This window comes from Bubalus kerabau, chromosome 21, assembly GCF_029407905.1.
Source record: "Bubalus kerabau isolate K-KA32 ecotype Philippines breed swamp buffalo chromosome 21, PCC_UOA_SB_1v2, whole genome shotgun sequence".
In the NCBI taxonomy this organism is placed as follows: domain Eukaryota; kingdom Metazoa; phylum Chordata; class Mammalia; order Artiodactyla; family Bovidae; genus Bubalus; species Bubalus kerabau.
The window spans coordinates 28,851,247-28,878,933 of NC_073644.1; the positions used below are offsets into that span (position 1 = coordinate 28,851,247).

Sequence of the window (27,687 nt, forward strand, 5' to 3'; positions counted from 1 at the left end):
TACCATTATTGAACAAGTAACATGCCCATATCAATCCCATTGCTTATTTCCAGATTTCCACAAACATTGCCATAGGTACTGAAAAGAAATGGCCATTCCAGTGAACCTGATTACATTCTTATTTTGAAGAACTGCTGAAAAGAGGGATTTAATCCAGTACTTACGAAGCAGCAGTAAGACGCCCATCGTGATCATGCCAATCCCTGTTGATCCCATACCAACATTTGAAGCCTCGGTTTGGCCGTCAGTGACAGACACACTGGTGACAGAGCTCGCAGCCCCGGCGCTGACGTCTGTGGCGCCCGAGGACCAGCACCCGTGCTTGCCGTCACAGTCACAGGCCCTTAGCTCCACGATCTGCGGCAATTCGCATGCTCTGTTAAAACTGTCCTTTACTAGGATCGGGATTTCGTAGTATCCGGAATATAAAGTCTGCTCAGCTTTCAGGATTGCGGAGGTAGCTGAAAGGCAAGAGAGAAAATAAATTAAAGATGGGGTACATATGTACAATGGAATATTACACAGTCATAGAAAAGAACGAAGTCATATTGCAGCAACATGAACAGACCTAGAGATTATAATACTAAGTAAAGTCAGACAGAGAAAGAAGAGTATCATATGATATAGCTTATATGTGAAATATAAAGAGATGATACAGATGAATTTATTCACAAAACAGAAATAGCACAAACATAGAAAACAAGCTTTTGATGACCAAAGGGGAAATGGGGGAGGGATAAATTAGGAATTGGGGATTTACAGATAGATACCACAATATATAAAATAGATAAAAAATAAGGTTCTACTGTATAGTAGAGGGAACTTTACTCAATACTCTGTAAAAATCCATATGGAAAAAGAATTTGGAAAAGAATGGGTATATTTGTATGTATAACTGAATCACTTTGTTGTATACCTAAAAGTAACACAGAAATTGTCAAGTGACTGTACTTGAATATACAGGAAAAATTTAAAAAACGTTTTGGTGAGTAACTCTTCCTAATACCCATGATTAACTTAGGATCTGACTTTTTTTCATGCTCCTTTAGTCATAGAATACATTGTCAGTTTTTAAAAATTAACACTTATGATGCTTATTTCCAGAGCAACAATACTTGGCATATAGTATGCACTCAGTGGATATTTGTCCAATGAATGAAGAATATTGAGCTGAAAGGAAATATTAGAAGTTTTCTATTTGGGATGACAGCTTCCAAATACCCTCATGAAGACTGTTGTTCATCTCTTATTCAAAATCACTGTCTTAACATTTAAACTTATTCCAAAAACTATTATTTTACTAATTCTTTGTGCTGTGATTATCTATTGATTTTTATAGAAACCATTGCTTAACATATAGGTTGTAATTTATCAACCTGAGGAGGCCTTAGAAATGACTTACTCCTAAATCATGAATAGTAATTGATGAATCCTTAACACTCAATTATTATTATTGTTAATTATTATTATTATGGGTTATTGCTTTCAATTAGCTATGTAATAACCTGGCTATGTCTACCAAAATGTAACCTGAGCTCAAAGTAAGAGTCAAATAAGGCATGGCCCCAGCCTTTTGTTAAGTGGGATTTTTTCTTTTCTTCAAGACATGCATGTAAATAGGACCCTAAGAATATTCTTTCCAATAAGACTATATTTTTTACTGGTAAATCTGTGATAGAAATATCTCATGCTGAATATTTTTTCTTGTTTTTCCTCATAAAATCTAGGATATGAATGAGGAAAAAGTAGTTAGCAATTATTTAAGAACAACATATTGATTTTTGTAGTGAACATTGAATTCAGAGTTATATTGATTTTAATGCAATTGCTTAGCTTTTAAAAATATTAAGGTGGTTTTGTGTGAAAGGGCTAAAAGGTTTTATGGTGAAAACAGGTTACCCGATTTCCTCCAAGTCAATGGTGGCATTTTTTTTTCCTGGCATCATTTTAGGATGAATGGAAAAGCTTGGTGGCTTCAGAAAGGTGGATTTTTCCTCTTACCTTGAACTCTGACCACCATCTTACCACCCTACCTACAACGTCTCTCCTGTTTCTCCAAATGAATGTCTGACGAGAGAGCTATTGTGGCCAGAATGGGAGCTTCCCAAGTGGCACTTTACCAGGTGGTAAAGGACCCGCTGGCCAATGCAGGAGATGTAAGAGACGCGGGTTTGATCCCTGGGTTGGGAAGAACCCCTGGAGGAGGAAATGGCAACCCTCTCCAGTATTCTTGCCTGGAGAATCCCATGGAAAGAGGAGCCTGGCGAGCTAGTCTCTACAGTCCATAGGGTCGCAAAGAGCTGGACATGACTGAAGTGACTTAGTATGCACATGTCCAGAATGCACATGTCCAAAACATTTCATTTTCTATTATACATCTAACATCTCAGGAAAAAGAACCCAAGGTACATAAATTGTTAAGATGCCTGAAATGACATCTCAATTTTTATCAATGTGAGGCCTTTATTTTAAAGTAGCAACAGTTACCATAAACACGCATACTATTATGGACTCTTTACACTTTTGGTGGACATAGAGTCGGAAAGTATTATTATGTGACTTGACTAATTATTTGGTAATTGTTTTTACTTTTGGCCTTAGAGTATAAGCAAATTTGCATCCTACTTACCATTTACTAATGTGATATCCCAAATGTCCGCTGTCCCTGGGGGTTCATTAACAACACAGAAGGTAAAGGGAGACCCATAAGGGTGACTGTTAACGCCTGCAGCAGAGATAAGGATGGAGGGAGAGGCAATGCAGATGGTTTCTCTCTCAGCAACAATGACTGGGCAGTAATCGTTGACATCAGGAACTTCGATACATATGGTTCCCGTGGCCGTTTTTAGAGAGCCATCTGAAACAGCAAGACATATAGGGTGTTGGGGTAAATGGTGTTGGGGAGAAAATTCTTTCTCATATCCCATGATGATGCCACAGCATAGAGGAATACATTACTTGACTCCTGAGCTGGTATGTGATAGGATCCTGCCTGCTTAAATCTCCTGAAGCCATGCTTGCCTTTGCTTAGCACCTTCTGGGCACAGTGGCTTCTTTTTAGTTCTTTGAACTCGTTCTTTCCTAAACCAAACACTTGTGCCTTCTAGTCACTCTTCCTAAAATGTTGTTTCATCCCTGTTTCATTCAGCTACATATCTCAGAATGCAAAATTCGGCGTCCTTTCTCAGAGAAGGTTTACTGCTTTCTAGTCCACCGTATCTCCCCAAATGAGACCCCTGTAGTCCATTTTAGAGCCTTTCATTCTGGGTACTTACTGAGTCCGGTGTTTGTGGAAATAACTGCAATTGAAGTTAAATAATTGTTTGAGTTTTTTTTTTTTTTCTGTTTCACTGTTTAAATCCATCCATTAGATAGACACTGTTTCTCTCTGAAATGGTACTTTTGAAAACAAATATAAATATATTTGCTTTTTTCCTAACCCATTTGAAACAAATTTTGGGTTAGTATATTATTAGAAGGAGCAGAGGACAAAGAAATAGGAGTCTGGGCTTTTAGTCTACTTTTATACTTTATGTTGAATAAAGAATTGTTTTGTTTTTTAATTGCAGAGAGTCTTAGTATTTTCATTTGTAAGTCAGAACACTATCATCTCTAGGTATTTTGCTAGGTCACTCTTTGTGACGTTAATAAATGTCTTTTAAAGATGTCTTCTGTATGCCTAAATGGTAGAGTCATTTAGTTACTCGAATGATAACAAACCAGGAGCCTATTCATACTGTATATGGTTTTGTACAGTGTGTTCTTATACCTGATTTGGGAGTTGACTTTCTATTCTAGACTTAGGTTCATTAGAGAGACACTAGATTATCCCGTAGATTAGATTATGTGCTGTGTTGTTCTCTCATCCTCTGGAACTTTCTTATGGCCTTGGGCTGTGGGCTTCGCTGGTGGCTCAGCTGGTAAAGACTCCGCCTGCAATGTGGGATATCTGGGTTCGATCCCTGGGTTAGGAAGATCCCCTGGAGAAGGGAAAGGCTACCCACTCCAGTATTCTGACCAGAAGAATTCCATGGACTGTATAGTCCATGTGGTCGTAAAGAGTCAGACGCGACTGAGCGACTTTCACTTTCTGTGGCAAACCACAGCTAAAAACACTGTCTACAGCATCTGCTCCTTGTTGTGTCTGCCTGCTATAGGCAGAGCTCTGCTGCTTCACCTAGTGGCCGAGCATCCTTGAGCAAACGTATTCCAGCTATCTGGAAGGCTTGTGCCAGTGCAGACGCTCGGCTTAGGGGAATAAACAATGGCCCTCGTTTTTAGGTTTCTGTGGGTACATTTTCATGTAGTTTTGTTTTTATTTACTTGACTAATGTTTTATTCTAGTTTTTGAACTAGAATTGGATTTTCTCGTATGACTCATTGGCTGTGATCAACCTGGCTAGAATTCATTTTCAGAATACTGAAAATAAATATTTATATAACTCACGCAGATGCTGAAAGTGACACTCATGGGATGAAGACTAGAATGTATGTAATTGTTTGGGTATTACCATGGTTTCTCTTTCAATCCTATACTGACTGTTTATCTTTCTCTTTGTTTGGCTACTGTAAATCTCAGGTATAAACTTAATGCAATCCTGCAATATCTATCTTCTATTAGGTATGTACTTGAGACATCTTCTCCCTTCTTTCCTGGTTACTGAGCTTTTTCTGCTGTTTTGTTTCATAGTGGCTGGTTTCCTAGCTACTGCTAGGAAATAACAGTAGTAGCCTTTGTTCTGGAGAATCATTAACTATTGCTAAACAAATTTCTGTTGCTGCTCACCAAGAGGAATGTTTAATAGATTTTCTCATGTGAGGAACTGCTCAATTACAAGTTACTTCAGTGCATCTGCACTTACAAATGTAATTTGAATCTTATATTTGGAATAACCTTGTGCTTTCTTGGTCTTCAGCATTTTTCTTTGGATAACAGTACTCACACAGGCCTCTTATTGTAGCTCAGTTTTAGTGGTTCTGAAATAACTATATACTTCGGGACGCTGCCTTACCTGCAGGTGAATTTTGAGCACACTTTGTAGCACTTACTTAAGTAAACATTTCTAACATACTGTACAAGCTGATCAATTCTCTCAAGAGATGAAGTAAAAAGCAGAAACTGAATTTTATTTACATATTTTAACTTTTATGCTTCACACTGTAAATCACATACAATTCTTTTTTGTAAATAGGTGAAATAAATTATGACTTAAATGTAAATTATGATTATAAGGATACTGAACTCAGTCCTTGATCTAAGGTATTTAGAACTCTCTATAAGTCTTAAAGACACCAATAAACTGTATGTTGGATTTGAGTCAATCTAGTATTAACATTAGAATATTACTTGTATTGAATGTTTTAGTAATAATTTTATTAAGAATTGACAATAAATTTTCTTACCATCTATAGCCAGGATCTCTGCTGTGTATATCCCATTGGTAATATATTTTGACTTCTTATCAAATTCCCTAGAAAATTGTATCTCTCCAGTCCTTGAATCTATTTTTAACCAGTTGCCTGCGTCATGTCCTATGATATACCTGTTTTTAAATAAATACATTCATCATTTGCTTATGTAAAAGTTAATCATTTTAAGCTGCACAATGTGTTACTCTTATATATGGTATTTGCATGCTTTATAGTGACAATTGAGTCAGTTTATAAAATGTATAGAAAATAAAATTCCAGTATAGAACATATTTATGTACAGATTCACAACAGAATTTTATAATCTCATAATTCTTACTCTTCTGGCTCTTAATATAATTGTTAATAGAATGTATGAAATTATTTCAGGGCTGTTTATAAAATCATAGCAGTGTCTATTGAAAGAATGTGAGAATGTGCTTTATTCATTTTCACATGTGATACATTTTTTTCTTAGATTTTAATACATACTGGTTTCAGAGCCCCTCATGGTTGGCCTGTTAGAGGTTGTGGTATCATCTAGTCTGCTTGTGTATGTGGAATTTTTTTTTTTTTTTACATATAATGGATTCAAAGCTTTTGACCTTATTGGTAGAACATCTGTTCTCTGTACCAGGCATAAATTCAAACGTCCAAGACACTTACCTTGCACATTCTTTCCTCTGATAGACTTCACAGTTTTTGTTGTCTACCTATTTATTAGCTGATTAAATAATCAAAAATTTTTATGTCAAAAGTAACTGATAGGTCAGTAGACTTTGCTCATTCCAAATATATTGGAAGGAAAAGATAAAGAGAATACTTGTATATTTCACTATAATTATTTTCCAGGATATCTTACATAGATCTAACTCATATATAATCTGTGTATCTAGTGACCCTAATACCTACTTTTCTATTTTTTCAGTTCTGATTCTCTTAAGATTCATCAAATTTCTGAAACACCTATGTTTCAGCCTCTTCTTTTTTTTTACTTTTTTGTTTTAGGTCAAGTAGGAGATTGAAATTAGCCCCAAAGTCATTAGATAACACAGATTTTAAGGAAAAACAGTGACTCATCTTTTATGATGCCTTATTGTTTATAATATAGCTTAATCATCCTGGGGCCAGGGTAGTATAGCCGGGCACAAAAGGTCAGAGAGACTCAGAGTATCTGTAGGTGGCTCTTTGATCTTACAACTGCTCGCTGGACGCAATTACTCCTTTAACCTGTTGGAGCCCTTACTGCCTCTAAAGCACTATTAAAATTCTGAAATAAAGTTAGTACCACAGTCATCTTCTAAAACGAAGACAAAAAGCAAAGCAAAACTTCAAAAGTAGCACCTTCTTGTGAATTAATATAGGAAGAGCTGAGCTTTATCTCTTTAACACGAGCAAAATATGTGCAGTACCTGACGTTTGTTGCAGGATTTCCTGTATCCAAATCTATAGCTGTGTATGTGCCAAGCACAAAATTCAATAAGGAATTTCCTTTCAGTCCTTCTCGCACACTGAACGTCATAGAATTTGGTTGAAATGCAGGTCCTTCTCTCACGTTAACAACCTGAATTCTCACAGGGGTTGAGTGCATTCGGAATTGAGAGGCAACCGAGTGGTGAAACTCAGCTTGGTTTTTAACTCCAATGCTAAGATGAATATTAGGCACTTGTTCATAATCCAGCGTCTGAAATGATAGAAAGTTAAAAAAAAACAACAACAAAACTCTGAAACAGCAAGAAGACTTTCTTGATAGAATTAGAAGTCAAAATTTAAAAAGCAGTACACTAAAATAAAGGCCAGGAGCTGTGCAATTCTGCTCTTGAACCGATCGAATTTTGTTTGTTACTGCATTATGTATATCATGGGCTTCCCTGGTGTCTCAGATGGTAAAGAATCTGCCTGCAGTGCAGGAGACCCTGGTTTGATCCCTGGGTGGAGAAGATCCCCTGGAGAAGGGCATGACAACCCACTCCAGTATTCTTGCCTGGAGAGCCCCACGGACAGAGGACCTGGTGGGCTACAGTTCATGGGGTCACAAAGATTGATTGACTAACGCTTTCACGTTCACTTAGATATATCAGACATGTTATTTCCTTTATCTTTTGGCATAACCAGGTACATGGTACATGGATCATTTAGGCCTGTGACTTTAAGTTGGACTCTAGTTTTGGAGTTTTGAACTTCATACATAAAACCCTAAAATGAAAGATGACCCTTCTTTCCAAATGAGGTGCTTATGAAAAATAAAAAGTAATGAAATAAAAATATTCACAGTTATTAAATGAATAAATAGTAGCCAGGTCTCTTTCGTAGAATGCCTATCTGAGAATATCTTGGAAGTATAATCAGAGAACCTAGAAGCCAGTATATATGATGTAACTGAACCTGTAATTTTGAAAAATGATGCAAACAACTTCTAAAGGAGAATTTGTGACTATTATAGTCTATAGCTATTATAGACTATTAGAGCCCTCAACTATAATTTAATTGTGCTGAGTCTGGTGAACAAGAAGACTCCTTCATAGGGCACATTCAAATGAGAAAAGTCACCTTTGAGATGGGTTCTTTGGATAAAAGATGAATAGAATCTTTTGATCCAGAATGACTGATGTGGTGACATGAAAAGTCACCAACAATGATTCAGCACAGAGCTGAAATGAATTGTGGGCTCAAAAATGAATTTTCAATTGGAAGAGATCCATCTTCTCCATTTGTAAAAAAAAAGTTGTAGAAAAGGGAGTACTGGGTGCTGTTAGAAGTGCCCTGGAAGCTAAGATAAACATCAATTGCAACACATTTACCAATAACAGAAGTTAAGATATGAGTATCATCAGCAAGAATCTTAGACAAATCTCTGCTTCTCAGGGAAATTCCATAACCTCATGAATGTTCTAGATTTTGGTTAAATTCTTCACAGGAGGTAATAAGATAGAAATATTTACAGGAATTTACTAGGGTTCTTGTTTGGGGCTGGCTCAACATGTCTCACTTAAAATTCAGCTAAAACCCTTGAGATTTGGGATTTCAATTGCTGAAATGCCCAGGAATTGACATTTTCTGGTATAGATGTGTCTGACCAGCAGGGCAAAGAAATAGAGGAAAACAACAGAATGGGAAAGACTAGGGATCTCTTCAAGAAAATCAGAGATACCAAAGGAACATTTCATGCAAAGATGAGCTCGATAAAGGACAGAAATGGTATGGACCTAACAGAAGCAGAAGATATTAAGAAGAGATGGCAAGAATACACAGAAGAGCTGTACAAAAAGATCTTCACGACCCAGATAATCACGATGGTGTGATCACTGACCTAGAGCCAGACATCCTGGAATGTGAAGTCAAGTGGGCCTTAGAAAGCATCACTACGAACAAAGCTAGTGGAGGTGACGGAATTCCAGTTGAGCTATTCCAAATCCTGAAAGATGATGCTGTGAAAGTGCTGCACTCAATATGCCAGCAAATTTGGAAAACTCAGCAGTGGCCACAGGACTGGAAAAGGTCAGTGTTCATTCCAATCCCAAAGAAAGGCAATGCTAAAGAATGCTCAAACTACCGCACAATTGCACTCATCTCACACGCTAGTAAAGTAATGCTCAAAATTCTCCAAGCCAGGCTTCAGCAATATGTGAACCGTGAACTTCCTGATGTTCAAGCTGGTTTTAGAAAAGGCAGAGGAACCAGAGATCAAATTGCCAACATCCGCTGGATCATGGAAAAAGCAAGAGAGTTCCAGAAAAACATCTACTTCTGCTTTATTGACTATGTCAAAGCCTTTGACTGTGTGGATCACAATAAACTGTGGAAAATTCTGAAAGAGATGGGAATACCAGACCACCTGATCTGCCTCTTGAGAAATTTGTATGCAGATCAGGAAGTAACAGTTAGAACTGGACATGGAACAACAGACTGGTTCCAAATAGGAAAAGGAGTTCGTCAAGGCTGTATATTGTCACCCTGTTTATTTAACTTCTGTGCAGAGTACATCATGAGAAACGCTGGACTGGAAGAAACACAAGCTGGAATCAAGATTGCCAGGAGGAATATCAATAACCTCAGATATGCAGATGACACCACCCTTATGGCAGAAAGTGAAGAGGAACTCAAAAAGCCTCTTGATGAAAGTGAAAGTGGAGAGTGAAAAAGTTGGCTTAAAGCTCAACATTCAGAAAATGAAGATCATGGCATCCGGTCCCACCACTTCATGGGAAATAGATGGGGAAACAGTGGAAACAGTGTCAGACTTTATTTTTCTGGGCTCCAAAATCACTGCAGAGGGTGACTGCAGCCATGAAATTAAAAGACGCTTACTCCTTGGAAGGAAAGTTATGACCAACCTAGATAGCATGTTCAGAAGCAGAGACATTACTTTGCCAACAAAGGTCCACCTAGTCAAGGCTATGGTTTTTCCTGTGGTCATGTATGGATGTGAGAGTTGGACTGTGAAGAAGGCTGAGTGTCAAAGAATTGATGCTTTTGTACTGTGGTGTTGGAGAAGACTCTTGAGAGTCCCTTGGACTGCAAGGAGATCCAACCAGTCCATTCTGAAGGAGATCAGCCCTGGGATTTCTTTGGAAGGAATGATGCTAAAGCTGAAACTCCAGTACTTTGGCCACCTCATGCGAAGAGTTGACTCATTGGAAAAGACTCTGATGCTGGGAGGGATTGGGGGCAAGAGGAGAAGGGGACGACAGAGGATGAGATGGTTGGATGGCATCGCTGACTCGATGGACGTGAGTCTCAGTGAACTCTGGGAGTTGGTGATGGACAGGGAGACCTGGCGTGCTGTGATTAATGGGGTCGCAAAGAGTCGGACACGACTGAGCGACTCATCTGATCTGATCTGACCAGCAGGGCACACACAGTCGGGAAAGATCTTACAGAAATCAACAGAGGGAAAAATCTTCAGACGCTAATTCTTTCCTAAAACTTGGTTTACTGGCTCTGGATTACACTGTAGGGCACAGAGGTGGCAGTTAAGAATGAGTTTGGAATCAGAGACATCTGGTTGGAACTTGTCTTTGTCATTTGCTGCCTAGGTGAACTTAGAAAACTTAGTTTTCCTCTTTGGTTTTGTTTCACTTTCTATAAAAAAAGGAATCATAATATTTTCTTCTCTTAGTTGTGATGATTGAGATAATATGCATAGAGCCTTTATACACATAATATAACCCAATAACTGGTGTCCAGAGAGTGCTTGCCTGCGTGCTCAGTTGTGTCTGACTCTTTGGGACCCCATGGGCTATAGCTCACCAGGCTCCTCTGTCCATGGAATTTCCCAGACAAGAATACTGGAGCAGGTGGCCATTTCTTCTTCCAGGGAATCTTCCCGACCCAGGGATCAAACCCACGTCTCTTGCCTCTTTCGTATTGGCAGGTGGATTCTTTACCAGTGTCCCATGTAGGAACAGGGTCAGCAAGTGTGTAATAAATCTTGATTAGAGTTATTAGAAAAATACACAACCAGTATTTTTTTGTTAGAATTCCAATTGGATAGTATTTTGCTTTTCTTTTTGATGTTGAAGTGAATGTGTGCTTACTCCCCCATCTATTTATATTCTTTGTTATCCATACGTATGTGATCATAAATACAAAAAAAAAAATTATTGACAAAGAGATTTTTCACTTTCTTAGAGGTCTTTCTCTTGTTAAGTTACACCACAGGGGCCAATCCTAAGGAGGGTAGGCCTGCCAGGATTCCATACCCAAGAAATGGGGTTAATTAATTATGGGCAATATTGAGAGCTGGCGGGGAAAAGGAGAAAAAGGTTTGCTAAACTAAGGATACCACAGCCCTGAAAGGAGCAAGGTTTCTAGAACAAAGGGAAAACCATGAGGATGAATCTGTTAGGATTTTCTGCTCAGAAAATCCTTATAAGTGATTTACAAGTGGGATGGCTATAAAGTGGGATAGTTCCTGGAAAACTGGGACTATGTCTGATTCATATTCCTGGTACCCTTCATTTCTCAAATTTGGGTTGAAGTGAATTATTTATAATATCCTCAGACTAAGAAAAGGGTTCTAGAAATCTTAGTCAAAAGCTTGTGACTTAGAGGTCAGTTCCTATGAGGTTAAGTGATAGCTTGAGTGAATATGGAGAGAGTCCCAGAGGACATCAGTGACCTTGTTCCAAATGCCAAATCTTGGAAAATTGCACATATATCCTCTACATGCATAGCTCTCTTGGCTGTGTGCTAGCACACATATTCAGTTCAGTTCAGTTCATTTGCTCAGTCGTGTCTGACTCTTTGTGAGCCCACGGACTGCAGCACACCAGGCTTCTCTGTCCATCACCAACTCCCGGAGCTTGCTCAAACTCATGCCCATTAAGTTGGTGATGCCATTCAACCATCTCATCCTCTGTCATCCCCTTCTCTTCCTGTCTTCAATCTTTCCCCAGCATCAGGGCACAGATATTAAGATTTTAAATTTCATTAGCCCTTCTACATTATTTTGATGTTTTAAAGCATATTGTTTTCTGCTCTTTGTAAGAAACTTGGGAAGTTATCATTCTGAAAAAATACACATACTTTGTTTACACCATGTCTAATACTACCTTGACCAATTTTTCATGAAATTGAATTTCCAGTAGTTTTTTTTTTTTCTTTTTTGCAATAATATAAGTAGATCTTTAAAAAAAGTTTTAGGTCTCACAGAAGACATTATGTATGTCATAGATAGTGCACTGCCTGAGTGATGAACGTGTTTTCTTTCTCATTTTTCTAATTTTGTAGAAATGATGAATTCTGCATTCAAGCTCAGTGACTCCTGTTTCGGTGAGAGCTGCAGTTTCAGTAAGTGGCATCATCATTACTCTCAAAGTTTGGTGAGCTGCTGCTATCTTCTGGACATGGGACCAGGTGCAAGGGATGGAAAGATATTTAGGTCAAGTTGTTTATGCTCAAAGATTTTTTTTTTTTGCTCTTATTTTAGTAGTTTAGGAGGCAGATTAAAAGCAAAAATAAAAGTTATATATTGTAAGATAATATACGAAGACAGTGATAAAGGTGGTAAGAAGATAGGTAAGAATTTCATGACATGTCTAGATCTTGATTTTTAATTAAGATGCAAGGTAGAACAAATTCTGATCCCTGGAAAAAAATGTGACTAAATATTCAGAATTTAATGAGGTGATAGGCAACCTCCTGTCTCTCTCTTTCTATCCATGTCACATTTGGCAGTGGCTATTTGTTCCTTAATTTGTATTTTGACTTCATTTGCTTTAGATCAGGTTCCTAACTTCAAGACTTGATCAATATAATAATTGTTTTCTTTCATCTTTCTGGAGTTGAGCTCATAATGTTACAGCTATTTAAAAATATATCTCAAAGCTTTTCTTGGTGTGTAAGTAGGGCTGGTGAATTTTTTTGGTTAAGGGCAGATAGTAAATATTTTAGGCTTTGGAGGTCAGATACAGTTTCCGTCTTGAGCATTCAGTTCAGCCAATGGAGTTTGGAAACAGCCATAGGAAATAGATGAATGAATGCATGTGGCTGTGTTCCAGTAAAACTTTATTTCCAAAAAAGTGGCAGGTCAGATTTGGCCTGAGAGTCATAGTTTACTGATCTTTGGTCCAAAGCCATGTTTCTCAAACAGGAAGTTCATCACATATTCTTGGAGTCCTTGTGTTCTTTAAGGAATTGAAATGTCATATATTGATTTGAATGGCAATTTAAAAAGCACATACAGATGTTTTCCATGTTTTTGATGACTGCCTCATACATTAATACTCTACCTGATTTCTGTGCTAGTGGTTGTATTTTGTGGTAAAGTTGTAATACTTTAATTTCTCCAAACAGTTGTAAAAAGGACAGAAAAAATTCAATATATAAACAATATGTTTGGATCAGATGAGGGCTAAATGGCTTCCTAATTTACTGTCTGGAAAAAAGTATCACAGTAACTGGAATAGAGAAAAGTAGTAACAACTGAATAATCACAGTTCACACTGTGTGCTCAAATAAATATGTACATAGGTCTACTAGTATATGTTTTCATAGCTATAAGTTCTGTTTATGTTGTTAGTAGTAATTTTGTTTGTGAAAAATTAATTTTCCTTATTGCATTAATGCTAATTTGAATCTTATTGGTTAGTTTTATTTCTATTTTTAGATTTTATTGTTGTCCATAAAGCATAAAGTAGTTCAAGAAAAATTAATCTATAAGAAAAAAGTCAAACCCTGCAGTCTAGTACTCAAGGTTCTTAACATGTGTTCTTGCATCTCATCACTTTTCTCCATGAATACTCTGCAACAGCCCCACAGAACTGCTCGTCATGCCTGAACATGCTTTATGCTTGCTCACCTGTGTGTTTGTGCATTTTGTTACCCACATTAACAATCTCGGTTATAAAGTCTTAAACCTGATTCCATGACTGAAACCCTTTCAGCCACCTCTTGCTCAGAAAGATCTTATCTGTTAGAACTTATTTCATATTTCACCCATCTGGCTATTAATTGGGGCTTCCCAGGTGGTGTTAGTGGTAAAGAACCCGCCTGCCAGTGCAGGAGATGTAAGAGACATGGGTTCGATCCCTGGGTTGGGAAGATCCTCTGGAGGAGGGCATGGCAGCCCACTCCAGTTTACGCCTAATACCATAACATCTACTATGTGTTTTTTTTTTTTTTTTTTAACTCATATTATTACCTAGTTTGGAAGTACCTGCCTTATTTTCTCAACTAGGTGTTGGGCATTGTGAGAACAAAACAGACTTCTTATTTCTCTTAGTAATAAACACTGCCTTGATGAACAGACCACTAACCCAGGACACTTGTCCACATAAGAAGTATGCAAGATTATGGTCCACTTGTTGCAGACAGATTCTCTCTCTGAGTATTCTAACCCTTCTTGGAAAGCGAATATCGCAGATCCTGTACTGTACCTTGACGACTTTCAAAATGCCTTCGTTGGTTTGTGGGTCTGTTTGAATATCAAACCAATTCCCATCATTTCCAGAGAGAATTAAATATTTTGCCAACCAGTTGTCAGTGCCTTCTTCGTCGAGATCAATTGCTTGAAATCGGATCAGTTCCGAACTTAAACAGTTCTCTTCGATACTTGCTGAGTACTGAAATGGCATAAATCAATTTTATAATCAATAAATTTTCAAAAGGAAAGAGATTGACTTATCGTAATTATTATTTGAAATACTAACAACAGATTATGCCAATGATTTTTGCGTCAGCCATCTGTCCTATCAGAAATATAAGAATAAAATGATTACAGGATAATAAAACTGGTTTTCTTGTGCTGCCGGTGCAATCAAGGTCAAACGGGAACTTTGTTTTATTTTTCTTGCTTCCTTTAAATTTTTCTTAAGTTAGTTCTTCCTTTTATGTAAAGGGCAGGATGGTAATTATATTAGACTTTGTGGACCAGAGAGTTTGTGTCAGTTACTCATCTCTGCTGTTGTTAAGATCAAAGCAGCCACAGACAACACAGGACAGTTGTGGCTAATAAAACTTTTAAATTTTAACCAAAACAGGCAGTGAGCCAGGTTCAGCCCTACTGTTTACAATTGTGTGGCTTTTTATGAATATGGAAGTTGGAATGTTTGGGACTTTTCTGGAATTGATTCAGCAAATCATCAGGCATAGAAAAATACATCAACGTTGTTACATGATTCCCAGAGTTATGTTCATAAATTTCTACAATTCTGTGAGTAGAGAGTATGGAGGAGATAGTCCATTGCTGCCAAAGAAGAGATTTACACAGAATAGTGAAACAAAGGCAAACGTACTATTCAGTGAAAGTGAAAGTCGCTCAGTCGTGTCTAACTCTTTACGATCCCATGGACTATACAGTCCATGGAATTCTCCAGGCCAGAATACTGGAGTGAGTAGCCATTACCTTCTCCAGGGGATCTTCCCAACCCAAGGATCAAACCCAGGTCTCTTGCATTGCAGGCGGATTCTTTACTAGCTATCACTAGGGAAGCCCCCAAGAATACTGGAATGGGTAGCCTATTCCTTGTCCAGCAGATCTTGTGTATGATTATATGTAAGAAGTTCCAAAGTTTATACAGTGAGAAAGTTGAGTACGTCTATACATGTCATAACCCCATGGACAGAGGAGCCTGGTGGGCTACAGTCCATGGGGTTGCCAAGAGTTGGACATGACTTAGCACAGCACAGCAGCATACATTTCACAGAACCAGGTTCACAAACCAGCGGGAAAGTAGATCTATTATTGACACTTATGGTGAAAAAAGGAGTAGAAGAGTAACAACTTACCGAAGTTTTCTCCAAAGTGGGGAAATTATCATTGACGTCTAAAACCTTGATTCTGCAGTCACACTCCGAAGACAGTCCATCTGTGGCTCCATCCCGATCTGAGCCCCTCACGAGGAGGTTATACATGCTGTGTTGCTTAAGATGAAAGAGAATTTTAAGACTTTGACCTAGTTTGGAATACAATCCAACACATTCTGATTATTCCATTTTTCTTTTATAATTTTCTGTCATCTTTTAATACAGTATTTTTTTCTTTTCATCATTTTCATTGAAAAGTAATGACTGGACTCTTTTTACTCTTCTCCTTTACACGAAAAAGGCATGGGCACACACGAATCATTTCATCTTTGTCTTGTCAAAACTGAATTCCTTATTTTTAAAAGTTGATTCACAGCAGGCTTTACCTCTCTGTCGAGGAGGTTGGACGTCGTGCACACTTCTCCAGTGTACCTGTTCATGATGAACATGGGTGAGCCCGCCGGCTCCTGAGACACGATCTTATAGGCAATTTTAGAATTCAGATGATTGTCTTCATCTGCGTCTGTGGCACTTAACTTTACCACCAGGGTGTCTAGAAATGAAGACGGAGGCGGAGAACGTTTGGGAGTCTGTTAGAATCAATTCTACAAATCATCAGGCATAGGAAGAAAGAGTAGTGTGCCTTCTCCTGAATTCTCTTGTTCTAATTTTCCATGAGAATATAGTACCATGACTTTCCGCTTCACTGCTGATTACAAAAATAATGGTGCTTTCCTTCTATAAAATCCTTTACCATTTATAAAGTACTTATACTCCTTAAACGATGAGATGGCAGATTAGCAAAATATAGGAGTCTTTTTTAAAAATCAATCATCTTTGTTTTAAAATGTACTTATTAATTTATTTAAAGTGACAACAATAAACTCATTATGTTTACATAAGTCACATCTTTTTTTATAAAAAATGAACTATATCACAACAGAATTTAGTGACATGGTTGGCATTGTCTCACATTTCTGCAAATGTATTTTTAAAAAAACTTTAAAAATTTAATACAATTAAAAAAAATTACTTTCCATTTTCAAATACAAATTTGGCTTTTTCTGATATTGAAATTGCCTGTATTTCAATCTACTAAAGCTTTTAACCAAGCCAAATAGATGGTGTAACGCAGTGAAAGCGTGTCAGCCTGCTTACTTGCGTCGCTGTTTTCTTCAATGCTGGCTGTGTACACATTTTGTGTAAAGACTGGGGGGTTATCATTTATGTCCATAACTTTGACTCGAAGCTCAAGAGGCCTTTCTAAGTCTTCACCCCGTGAATTCAGAGCTCGGCAATAAATCTGTGAAAAGTTGGGGGGGGGTGCGGGGAACACTGTTTTCACCAAAGGAAGTTAAGCAAGAGCCTGAAAATATATTAGGCAGTATGCAAAGCAACAATTTCCCCAGTAAATTCAGACTGTATTACAATCTAGTGATTTAAATTTTATCAAGATATTTGATCACATACATAATGTAACACATGAGAGAATCCTGAACTGTAAATTTATATTTCATACTTTTTTCATCTATTCATTTATTTGATTTCAGTTTACTGTGTTTTATCAAAAGTAAGCATTACTCCTGAGATGATATTTTTTAAAGAAAAAAAATATGTGTAACTCAGAGCACACTGCTGTGACTTACCAAGAAAAGTGGTGTTATCTCTCGGTCCACCACTGAAGTGATGTTAATTTCCCCCGTCCGAGGGTTAATGGTGAACACTCCATAGGGCGGTCGATCGATTCCTGCCCCAGAGATGCGGTATGTAATCTTCTGGTTCACTTCACAGTCTGATCGAATCTATGAAGAAAATGGCCAGAAGTGTGGTTTAATTTAGAGCAGGTCATAATCTGTGGAGTGTAGTGGACTGAGAAGGGAATGGGCTTTGTAGTCAAGTGGGCTTTGAACCAAAACCTGGAGCCATGACTTATACCTGTGTAACTTTGGAAAATTTACTTAGCTTTGCCAAGCAGCAGCCGATAATGAGGTATTAATAATACTGCCTATACCCTGCTGCTGCTGCTGCTCCTGCTGCTGCTGCTAAGTCGGTTCAGTCGTGTCCGATTCTGTGCGACCCCATAGACGGCAGCCCACCAGGCTCCCTCATCCCTGGGATTCTCCAGGCAAAACACTGGAGTGGGTTGCCATTTCTTTCTCCAATGCAGGAAAGTGAAAGGTGAAAGTGAAGTCGCTCGGTCGTGTCTGACTCTGTGCAACCCCATGGACCGCAGCCCACCAGGCTCCTCCGTCCATGGGATTTCCCAGGCAAGAGTACTGGAGTAGGGTGCCATTGCCTTCTCCAGCCTATACCCTAGGTTTGCTAATACCACCTATACCCTAGGTTTGCTATGGTGACTGTATGAGGTGGCATATAGTCACCTCACCCCATCTCACTTCACCCCAGTTCCTGGCATATGGCACTTACGTGCTTGATGCTACTACACTTGTTATTATGAAAATATTCTTCAATTCTCTGGTTCTCTTTGCTCCTGGAGAAAGAATTTGAGAGAAGAAAGCACCATCTTTACTGTTCTTTAAAAAGGTGTTTCACTGTCTAGACTTTAGTTAAAGATTTAATCAAAATTACCAATAAATTAGGAAAGCTGGAAGAGAAATACAGTGTTTAGAGATATTGGCAATAATTTTATCAATGGAAACCTACTGTATCACTCATTTGCCAAACAGATTTTGTGACAAATATTTTGCCATATAGGTTTTGAGTAGTTTTGTATATGCTGTTCATACATTTAAACAAAGATATTTCAACTTTGAAATCTCACCTATATATTGAAGATGAGAACACTCAGTAAGATACTAAGATTTGTTACCCAAATATCCACACTTAAACAATGACAGCTGAAACTACAACTTGGATTAGCTCCCCTTAATCCAAAGATCTTATTTATATAAATGAAAATCCAGGAAATCCCCCAAGTGTGAATAAAAAGAGAAGAAAAGGAAATGGCAACCCACTCCAGTATTCTTGCCTGGGAAATCTCATGGACAGAGGAGCCTGGGTGACTACAGTCCATGGGGTCACAAAGAGTCGGACACGACTGAGCGGCTGGCACACAAGATGCCATACAAATGGGATAACAGAAAGCTATAACTGTGAGTTGAATGGAAACGGTAACAATTTAAAGCTTTCCAAAAATTTCCAAGAATTTGAAAACTTCTGACAGAAAATAATCTCTTTTCTTGAGGTGAGGTTACATCTTTAATATCAGTGGGATGCTTATGATATATGTAAAGCTTTCTATATACATTTAAGCTATGCATATATGTAATACTTTAAGGAGAGAATTCTGGTAGATCACTGTACTGTTGATTTCAGCATGAGGGCAGGGCCAAGATGTCCAGAAAGAGCTAGTGAGGCTGTTAATGTGGGTCCCCTCCTTCACGAATCAATTTATTATATATTCTTTTCTTCACTCTCCTTCCTTACTGATTGCCAGTATTTAGAGTACTTTTTAAGACTCTTCTAATTTCTGGATGTAGGAATCTAGTGGAAATTTTTTACCCTGTTCTGACTCTCTTGGAAGGGATTAATCAATACTGTAAACCTTCCCAGGTGGTGCTGGCAGTAAAGAACCCGCCTGCCAATGCAGGAGACTCAAGAGATGTGGGTTCAATCCCTGGGTCAGGAAGATCCTCTGGAGAAGGAAATGGCAACCCACTCCAGTATTCTTGCCTGGGAAATCCCATGGACAAGAGGAGCCTGGCAGGCTCCAGCTCATAGGGTTGCAGCGTCAGACACGACGGAAGCAACTTCACCCAGGAATCTAATGGAAAATTTTTTCACTATCCTGACTCTCTTGGAGGGAATTAATCAATACTGTAAACCTTTGATTTTGTAATATAAGACTATTGCATACATCATGCATACCCTTCCTATAATGTAGACATGTGAGTACACAGAATGCAAACCAACAGATAAAGCTCAGTTGTGCAGGAGATCCAGATCTCCCTGCATCACTCAAGGACCCTCTGCTCTGTATTATCAGCTTCCAGAACGTGATGTTCAAAACAATGTCTCAACAATGCAAACAAATTACTCCACATCACCCATCTTCCTAAGTCACTATGGTGTCCTGGAGGCTGCAAGTCCTCAACGTGTCTGGGGCCTTTCCTGCCCTGCAGAAGCCTTTGTTATCAGCACAGCCTCCTCCTGTTTGTTTCATCACTTACTCTGGCAATCGGATTCCTCTTGGAGTTATCTTCTCCTTCTCGACAGGCTGCAGCAAACTTGATCCACTCCCGCTTCTGTCTTCTGACCGTTTGCCATTTTGCGGTGCTATTTTCCGCGTCCAATTCCTTCACCTTAAGCAAAAAATGTTCCCATTTTGCACAGTGTTAGAGCAGTTTTACTCAGTAAGGACATTTATTCAACGCTGTAAGGTGCACCCAGAGGAAGCAACAGTATTGAATTTGAGAAACAAAGAAAGTATTTACTATTTTACAACTCTGGATGGACATAGCCTGGTCACCTTGACTTAGGAACTTCCCTTGGAATTCTCTCTTTCTAACTATAGGATTCTAGTGAAACAAATTTTCTTAGCTGTGTATGGAGCTTATAGTATGTTCTAATGGGTAACAGGTGTGGCTTTTCTTTCCTCAACCTGTCCTCGCCAGGTGAGGAGTCCTGCCCACCTCACCCTTCACTCTGCTGTGACCAGGTTTCCTGGTCTCCGGAGTATAAAAACTGCAGTGTTTCATGTGAGTATATCCCCTGTGAAAAGAGCTTTGTGCTGGTGAGTATGCTCAGCTAAGAGTGGGAAGGGATTTTTTTCTCCTCTCTTGATAAAGACACTGCCCTGGCTAAGCATCCAAATAGATTAGCGCAGGATTAGAGGGGATATTTTAGCTGAGTTGATGGTACCTGCAGTAATCCCATGGACGTCTAGATGGCTTCTCAGAGCTGTCTGTTTGTATCTCTGCTTGCTATATGTTTTTCTCTTTGTAGTCTTATGTTGCTATTGTCGGAGGATATTTAAGAATTTTATAGTTAAAGACTTTATGTGGGAGATGAGAGGCAGGCTCAAAAGGGAGGGGACATAGTACCAACAGTTCATGTTGATGTATGGCAGAAACCAACACAATATCATAAAACAATTATCCTTCAATTAAAAATAAATAAAGAAGAAAAGAATTTAGAAATATTACTACCTGCATGTTTGTATACAAGTCCAAAAGTACTTATGTGTAGAGATTTTTAGCAGTAACTCCTAATATATTTGTAAAGATGTGGATAAGTGTGTTTGCTTTAATCAAAGCTTTATTTAATTCCCACTTTGGGGAAAGAATTCAGTGAATGGAATTTATCCTTTCCAGAATCAAAGAATTTTTCATTTTCCCCCCATTTTGATGCAACTTCCACTTGATACAAATGTTCCCCTGTTTGCAACAGAGATTTGAAAACTAATTTTATTTTTTTCAAAGGTTTGAGATCATCATAATGGAAATTTAACTACTGAAATAAAGTCCTGCTGGAGATGGAGGACAGTAGCTTTACATCCTGAGTCCTGCTCTAAGAATCTGCACCAGATTCTCTGTTGTTTTATTTAGTTGCGATTACATATTTTTTACTTTTGTATCCTTTACTCATCGATTTACTGTCAGTTGTCCTCTTGCTGATGTAACTGTCAAAAAATCCTCTTCCCACTCTAATATGTAGCTTTGCTTCTTTTTCTTTGATTTAGGTTGGAAAATGTATAGATAAGCTGATGGCATAGTTTGATAAGTAGGAGTTACTACACTGAGCTGTCACAAACCATGGCTAAATGCATGGCTATTGGGGAATATAGGTTTTACCACTGCTATTTCAATTTTGAAGAAGTTCTTTCTCTTATCTTTTATCTCAACTATTATGGTTTCTGATTTTTGATATATGATGCATTACAAAATTCAGTTTTCTTTTGTTTTTAAATTGAAAAATAGTTTCATTATACATTACCTCAACAACAAATTCACTGTTTACTTCCAGCACCACCTGTTATGGAAGGTAAAATATAAGCATAAATTTTCATAATTTAAAGGAAGCAGTACCAGAAAAGCATTGACAGTGTTTTTATTAACTCATTTGTTAAATACTATTTTGTTAATAATATGGAATAAACATGGGTGATGCAACATACAGGTTTTTGCCCTCTAAAGGCTTAACTTTTAGGGAAGACAAAATTTTAACTTACAGCAAGGCAGGTTAGGATACATGCTTCAACATAGATACTGATGGGCTCAGTGAAAGGACAGAGTGGACCGCTCAAGTTATCAAGGTGAATCCTGGGAAAGACTCATAGGAGAGGAGGCCATTGAAAGGGTCTGCAGGATGAACCTGCTTTGATAAGAGGAATTGATGGGGAAGAACACTTTCGCAAGAGGAAAACACAAGTACAGTTGTAAAGGCACTGTTTTAGAGGATGTTCTGGAAATGGTAAATAATATTCAGTCAGTTCAGGGCAGTAGCTCAGTCATGTCCGACTCTTTGCGACCCCATGAACCGCAGCATGCCAGGCCTCCCCGTCTATCACCAACTCCTGGAGTCTACCCAAACCCATGTCCATTGAGTCGGTGATGCCATCCGACCCTCATCCTCTATCGTCCCCTTCTCCTCCTGCCCTCAATCTTTCCCAGCATCAGGGTCTTTTCAATTGAGTCAGCTCTTCGCATCAGGTGGCCAAAGTACTGGAGTTTCAGCTTCAACATCAGTCCTTCCAATGAACACCTAGGACTGATCTCCTTTAGGATAGACTGGTTGGATCTCCTTGCAGTCCAAGGGACTCGAGGAATTAGAGGAAATGATGAGGAGGGATGGGTGACAAGGCTTAGATGTGAGCTTGGAGCCAGATCATGAAGTTTTATACTCCAGACTCAAGAGTCTAGACTTTATTGGGTAAGAGATTGGGAGTGACGAGAACGTGATTTTTAAAGCATGTCATTGATACAAAGAGGAGATTACAAGGAGAAAGCACTTGAAGTTGACACCCTTAGATAGCAGTTGCTTAGGTAAGACATAGAAAATGAACATCGGTGCTAAGGTGGCACTGGAAAGGGGAGAGGATGGACGCTTGTGGGCTGTGGGGCAGGAGAGAGGAAGAATCACGTGATTCTGGTGACGTGAGCGAGGCTTTTTTGGAGAATTGAGGTACTATTATAGAAACAGAAAATTCAGCAGGAGATTATCACTGCAGGGAAATGGTGACCTAAGTTTGTTTTATTTGTTTGCAATGGGTTTCTGAAACTTGGAATAGATATAAAAGCTATATGTGTGTGTGTGCTCAGTCGTGTCCGACTCTTTGCAACCCCATGGATTGTAGCCCACCAAATTCCTCTGTCCGTGGGATTCTCCAGGCAAGAGTACTGGAATGTGTAGCTGTTCCCTTCTCCAGGGAATCTTCCCAACCCAGGGATCAAACCCACATCTCTTGAATATCCTGAATTGGCAGGCAGATTCTTTACCAAATATGCCACCTGTACAAGTAGAATTTATCCAAACAGGAGTGCTGTTTAAAGTTGAAGGAAATGAGGCTATGACTTGAAACAGTTTAAGATAAAAGAAGTAGGCAGGGATTGGATTCTAAAGGGAACTGCTTGTGCAGAGGTCAGAAGGAAGAAGTCTGAAAACAGAGGGCACCCAGAGACTAACAGAAAAGAGAGGTCAAGGGATCAGGGCTGTGGATGTACAGCAGATTCTGTTAGTGTGAGAATGCTAAGAAGGGGTAGGGGTTATGGTCCTTGCGGTGGAGGGTTGGAGAGGATGTGTAGTTCAGAAAGGAAAAGAAGTTGGGTAAGTAGGTGAAGGAGAAGTAGCCAAAGAGCAGGCAGAGTGAGTGGACTGGAGTGACAAGTTAGACAAAGAGGGAATCTTTAGTGGTTTACGTGCCATAACAAGGACAAGGAAAATGGGGATGAGGACATTGGGGATCTAAAGTAGTCAGGCTTTGCTAACTTTTCCCAGGGGCATAAATCAAATTACAGGAGTCAAGAAATAAGTTATTGAGAAAAATGGAAATAACAATTATAGATTACATTTTCAAGTTCAGAAATTTTAAAACTGTGAGATGCAGTGGGGATTTAACTAGATCAAGGCATATTTTGGGACACCATGATCAAATATATGGTCTACAGGGAGAGGAAATGGGATTGTGGAGAAAGAGTGATAGGAAGAGAAAGGAAATGGAGCGGGAGAAGGGGGAAGAAATCAAAGAGCAGTTACGACTGTGATTGAGAAAATTTAGTTGTTCTTTAGTCACTCAGTTGTGTCCAGCTGTTTGAGACACCATGGACTGTAGCCCTCCAGGCTCCTCTGTTCATGGGATTTCCAAGGCAAGAATACTGGAGTATATAGCCATTCCCTTCTCCATAGGATCTTTCCAACCCAGGGATAGAACTCATGTCTGCTGCTTTGGCAGTTGGACTGTTTACCACTGAGCCACCAGGGAAGCCCTGATTGAGAGAACAGGAATGGCTGAATCAGAGCTGTGGGTGAAAGAGACCAGATATGAGGAAGACTGTTTCTTCTTTTGAAACAGAAGATCAAAAGAATACAATGAAGAGAGAAAATCATTTGGAGGTGTAATTGGAGGAAAATTACACACGTACCTACTCCATAGTTCTGAACAGTTGGAATGAGCAGGCGTGGGGAGGGCTCCACGAGACTGTCAAAGACCTCTGGAATCTGCCAGAGGGGAGGTGACAGGAAGCCAGCCCAACAGCCCAAGTCAGAGAGGAGCCGTCGGCCCACCTAGCATTCTTGAAATGATCCTTCCCTCATTGTGCATTTGTTCTGTGCCTGTTCTAGCAGTACTTGACAGTCTGGGAGTGGGTGGACAAAGAATACAAGGGCTGTCCTGGCTTTGGGGATTGTTGTCAAGAACAGAGCAGAGATGCAGGGAGGGGATCAGACACAACTGTGAACTCCAGAGAGGCAGGGAACTGAGACCAGAGAGCCTGGGACTGGTGGAGGGGGGCAGAGTAGATTTTGCAGGTGTGAAATGGGGGTGTAAGAGGGAGTGTAGGGTGGTGATTTGGAATGACAGCTGAGTCCAGAGAGAGTAAAATACTGATGAGAAATTTGGCAGTAGGGCCTAGTATTTCCTTTTAACTTACTTTCTTACTCATGTGTACTTTTATTAGACATAGTAAAATATCTAGACCTGGGAAGAAAGTTTATTATTGAACAGAAGATGGTTTTAATTGGTTGCATAAGATGTCTTATTTCATAATTAATATTGCCTTTTTGGGACTTCCCTGGTGGTCCAGTGGTTAAGAATCCACCTTCCATTGCAAAGGATGCAGGTTCAATCCCTGGTCAGGGAACTAAGATCCCACATGCTGCGGGGCAACTAAGCCACTGAGCCACAACGAAGATCCAAAGTATCGCAACTCAGACCCAACATAGCCAAATAAATAAATAAATAGTTTTGTTTTTTTTTAAAAATATTGCCTTTTGGGAGTTAGGTGTTCTTTTTGTTAGAAAGATAGATGATTCTGGAAGGTCTAAGAAAGTAAAAAATCACACAGTATCCCACAACTTAGAAATCACCATGGTTAATATTTGGAGAAATTCTTCCAGGATTTTTTTTTTGTTTTAACACATATACAAGTTGTAATTTTTTTTAACCAAAAATAAATCATATTATAACATGCCATTTGATAATTTGTTTTTTGCACTGATTATTGGGGTAAAATTCCATGTCAGTGAATACACAGAGACATCGTATATTTTGAAGGTTGCCGTATGTATCACTTTAATAGATGTCTTCCATTCAGGGCATCAGGATATTAGGATAACAGAGAACTGACAGATTCTGTGATTTAGATTCCCCCTTGTCTCTCTTCTCTCTCTCCTCTGCTTCTCCTCCTTCTTTCTCTGTCCTTTGATATTCTCTTCCACCTAGTCCTCTCGTCCTACCTGATGTTGTCTTAGGTTTGACTGAGAATCATACTAGCCTCAGTAGCCTGCTTCCTCTCTGAGCTATAATCAACCCAGTAACCTAATTTTAACTGGACAGTAGTGAGAGTGAGTCCTAGCGGGGTTCTGCTCATAACTCAGTCAGCGATGTGGCAGTAATTTCCCACTGTATCCACCCCAGTTTCTGCCTACTTAAAAGTCTGCCAGGTTAATAGTGGATGTGTGTGGTATGAAAACACCCGCTGAAGGATGGACCCAAATTACTGACTCTTTTTGTTAACTTAAGTAAGCAGGAGGCTATTAAACTGGGGTGGCTCTGATGCTCTGGTGTTGAGGCAAGCAAACCAAAATCTAAGCCAATTAATGCCTCAAGGATAGCTGGGCACAGATAGTCCACTAGGCTTTAGGCTGTGCTTGTGTGTGTGCTCAGTTGCTTCAGTCGTGTCCAGCTCTTTGCAACTCCATGGAGTGTAGCCCCCAGGCTCCTTTGCCCATGGGATTCTCCAGGCAAGACTACTGGAGTGGGTTGCCACGCCCTCCACCAGGGGATCTTCCCAGGGATCGAACCTGTGCCTCTTGCATCTCCTGCGTTGCAGGTCTTTACTCACTGAGCCACCTGGGAAATGCCCAGCTTTAGACTGCAGCACCAATAATTTCCTAACTTTGCTTTTGCTTTTTCTCTATAAAAGCTTTCCCCCAGCCTCTGTGGGCAGAGTGTTTCTAACTGCTTACAGTTTGGTTATACCTGATTCCAATCAGTTTTTGTTCAAATAAATTCTAAAATTTTAATATGTTTTAGTTTATCTTTTAACAACTCATTTACTCAATGACTAAAACTTCTCTTGAATCACCTGATATTATTTTGCCAAATTGCCCTGGTTTTGCTTAAACTTTGCTGTCACATAATTATTCTTCTGACTGGGAGAATATTGATGTTTGTGTTGAACTATTCCTAATACTGTCTTATAGAAATCTTCAGATATTTTTGCTTATGTGGCCCTAATTCTTCAAAATTTTCTAAAAAATTTAACCTAATTTTTAGTTTTAATTTATTAAATAATTAGACAATTAATTAATTAACTTAATTAACTTAACTAAAAGAATCAGTGCTTTGGATCCATCCTCCAGCATGTATTTTCATACCACACACATCCAATATTAACCTTGCAGACTTTTAAGTAGGCAGAAACTAAGTGGATACAGTGGAAAACAACCTAAGACATCTAAAAAATTTCATCAAGAGTTTAAATAGCTGCAAAGGATGGAATTTAAGAGTATTGTAAATGTTGATATTTTGAAATAAAACTGTTACACTACTTTTTAAATGTAGCCAGTAGAATCCAAAAGCTGCAGTTATTTGATGTCAAAGAACCCATCAACAAAATGAAAAGACAAGTACTAAATGGGAGAAAACATTTGTAAATGATATGACCGATGAGTCAATATCCAAAATATGTGAATAGCTCATACAAGGCAACATCAAAACCAAAACCCAATTGAAAAATGCAGAAGACTTGAATAGACACCTATCCAAAGGACATTCATATGGCCAACAGGTACTTGAAAAGATGTGCAGTATCATTAATCATGATGAAATGAGAAATGCAAATTAAAACCATAATGAGATATCAAGTAACACCTGTCAGAATGACTATCATCAAAAAGACCACAAATAACAAATGTTGGCGAGGATATGGAGGAAAGGGGACCTTAGTACACTGTTGATAGAAGTGTAAATTGGTTCAGCCACAGTGGAACATAATGTGGAATTTTCTCAGAAAACCAAAAATAGAACTATCATATGACCCAGAAATGCCACTCCCAGTCTCTGTGCCCTAGTTGATGAGTTTCCTGTCTTCTTTTTGTTTCTCTGGAGGTCCTTACAATAAATGGTATTAACTTTAGTAACCTGAATAGGACCTTTTCTAGCAATTTAAAAGTACCAAGGAAACGAAAATGTATGTGCCTATGTTAATCTCCAAGAATATGATGAAGACTCAGATGGGGTAAAGAGCTCACAGGTTAAAAGAGGGAGGAAAACAGACGAGAAAAGATACTGGAATATCATACACATTGTAAAAGAAAGTTACAACATTGGCTCATTTCAGGAAAGGGGTC

General features: G+C 38.8%; 1 protein-coding gene across 1 annotated transcript in view; it reads right to left on the bottom strand.

Annotated features, from left to right (window-relative positions):
• The window catches only part of DSG4 (desmoglein 4), a 39,875-nt gene that overhangs the window by 6,144 nt on the left and 6,044 nt on the right, over positions 1-27,687 (bottom strand). Inside the window, exons 3-13 of the mRNA XM_055558874.1 lie at positions 21,613-21,648; positions 19,848-19,979; positions 17,304-17,459; positions 16,816-16,960; positions 16,044-16,210; positions 15,640-15,774; positions 14,289-14,474; positions 6,822-7,093; positions 5,404-5,543; positions 2,630-2,857; positions 165-461 (exon numbers count right to left, since the gene is read on the bottom strand). Coding sequence (XP_055414849.1) covers positions 165-461; positions 2,630-2,857; positions 5,404-5,543; positions 6,822-7,093; positions 14,289-14,474; positions 15,640-15,774; positions 16,044-16,210; positions 16,816-16,960; positions 17,304-17,459; positions 19,848-19,979; positions 21,613-21,648 — 1,894 coding nt within the window. The remainder of the gene's footprint in view (positions 1-164; positions 462-2,629; positions 2,858-5,403; positions 5,544-6,821; positions 7,094-14,288; positions 14,475-15,639; positions 15,775-16,043; positions 16,211-16,815; positions 16,961-17,303; positions 17,460-19,847; positions 19,980-21,612; positions 21,649-27,687) is intronic.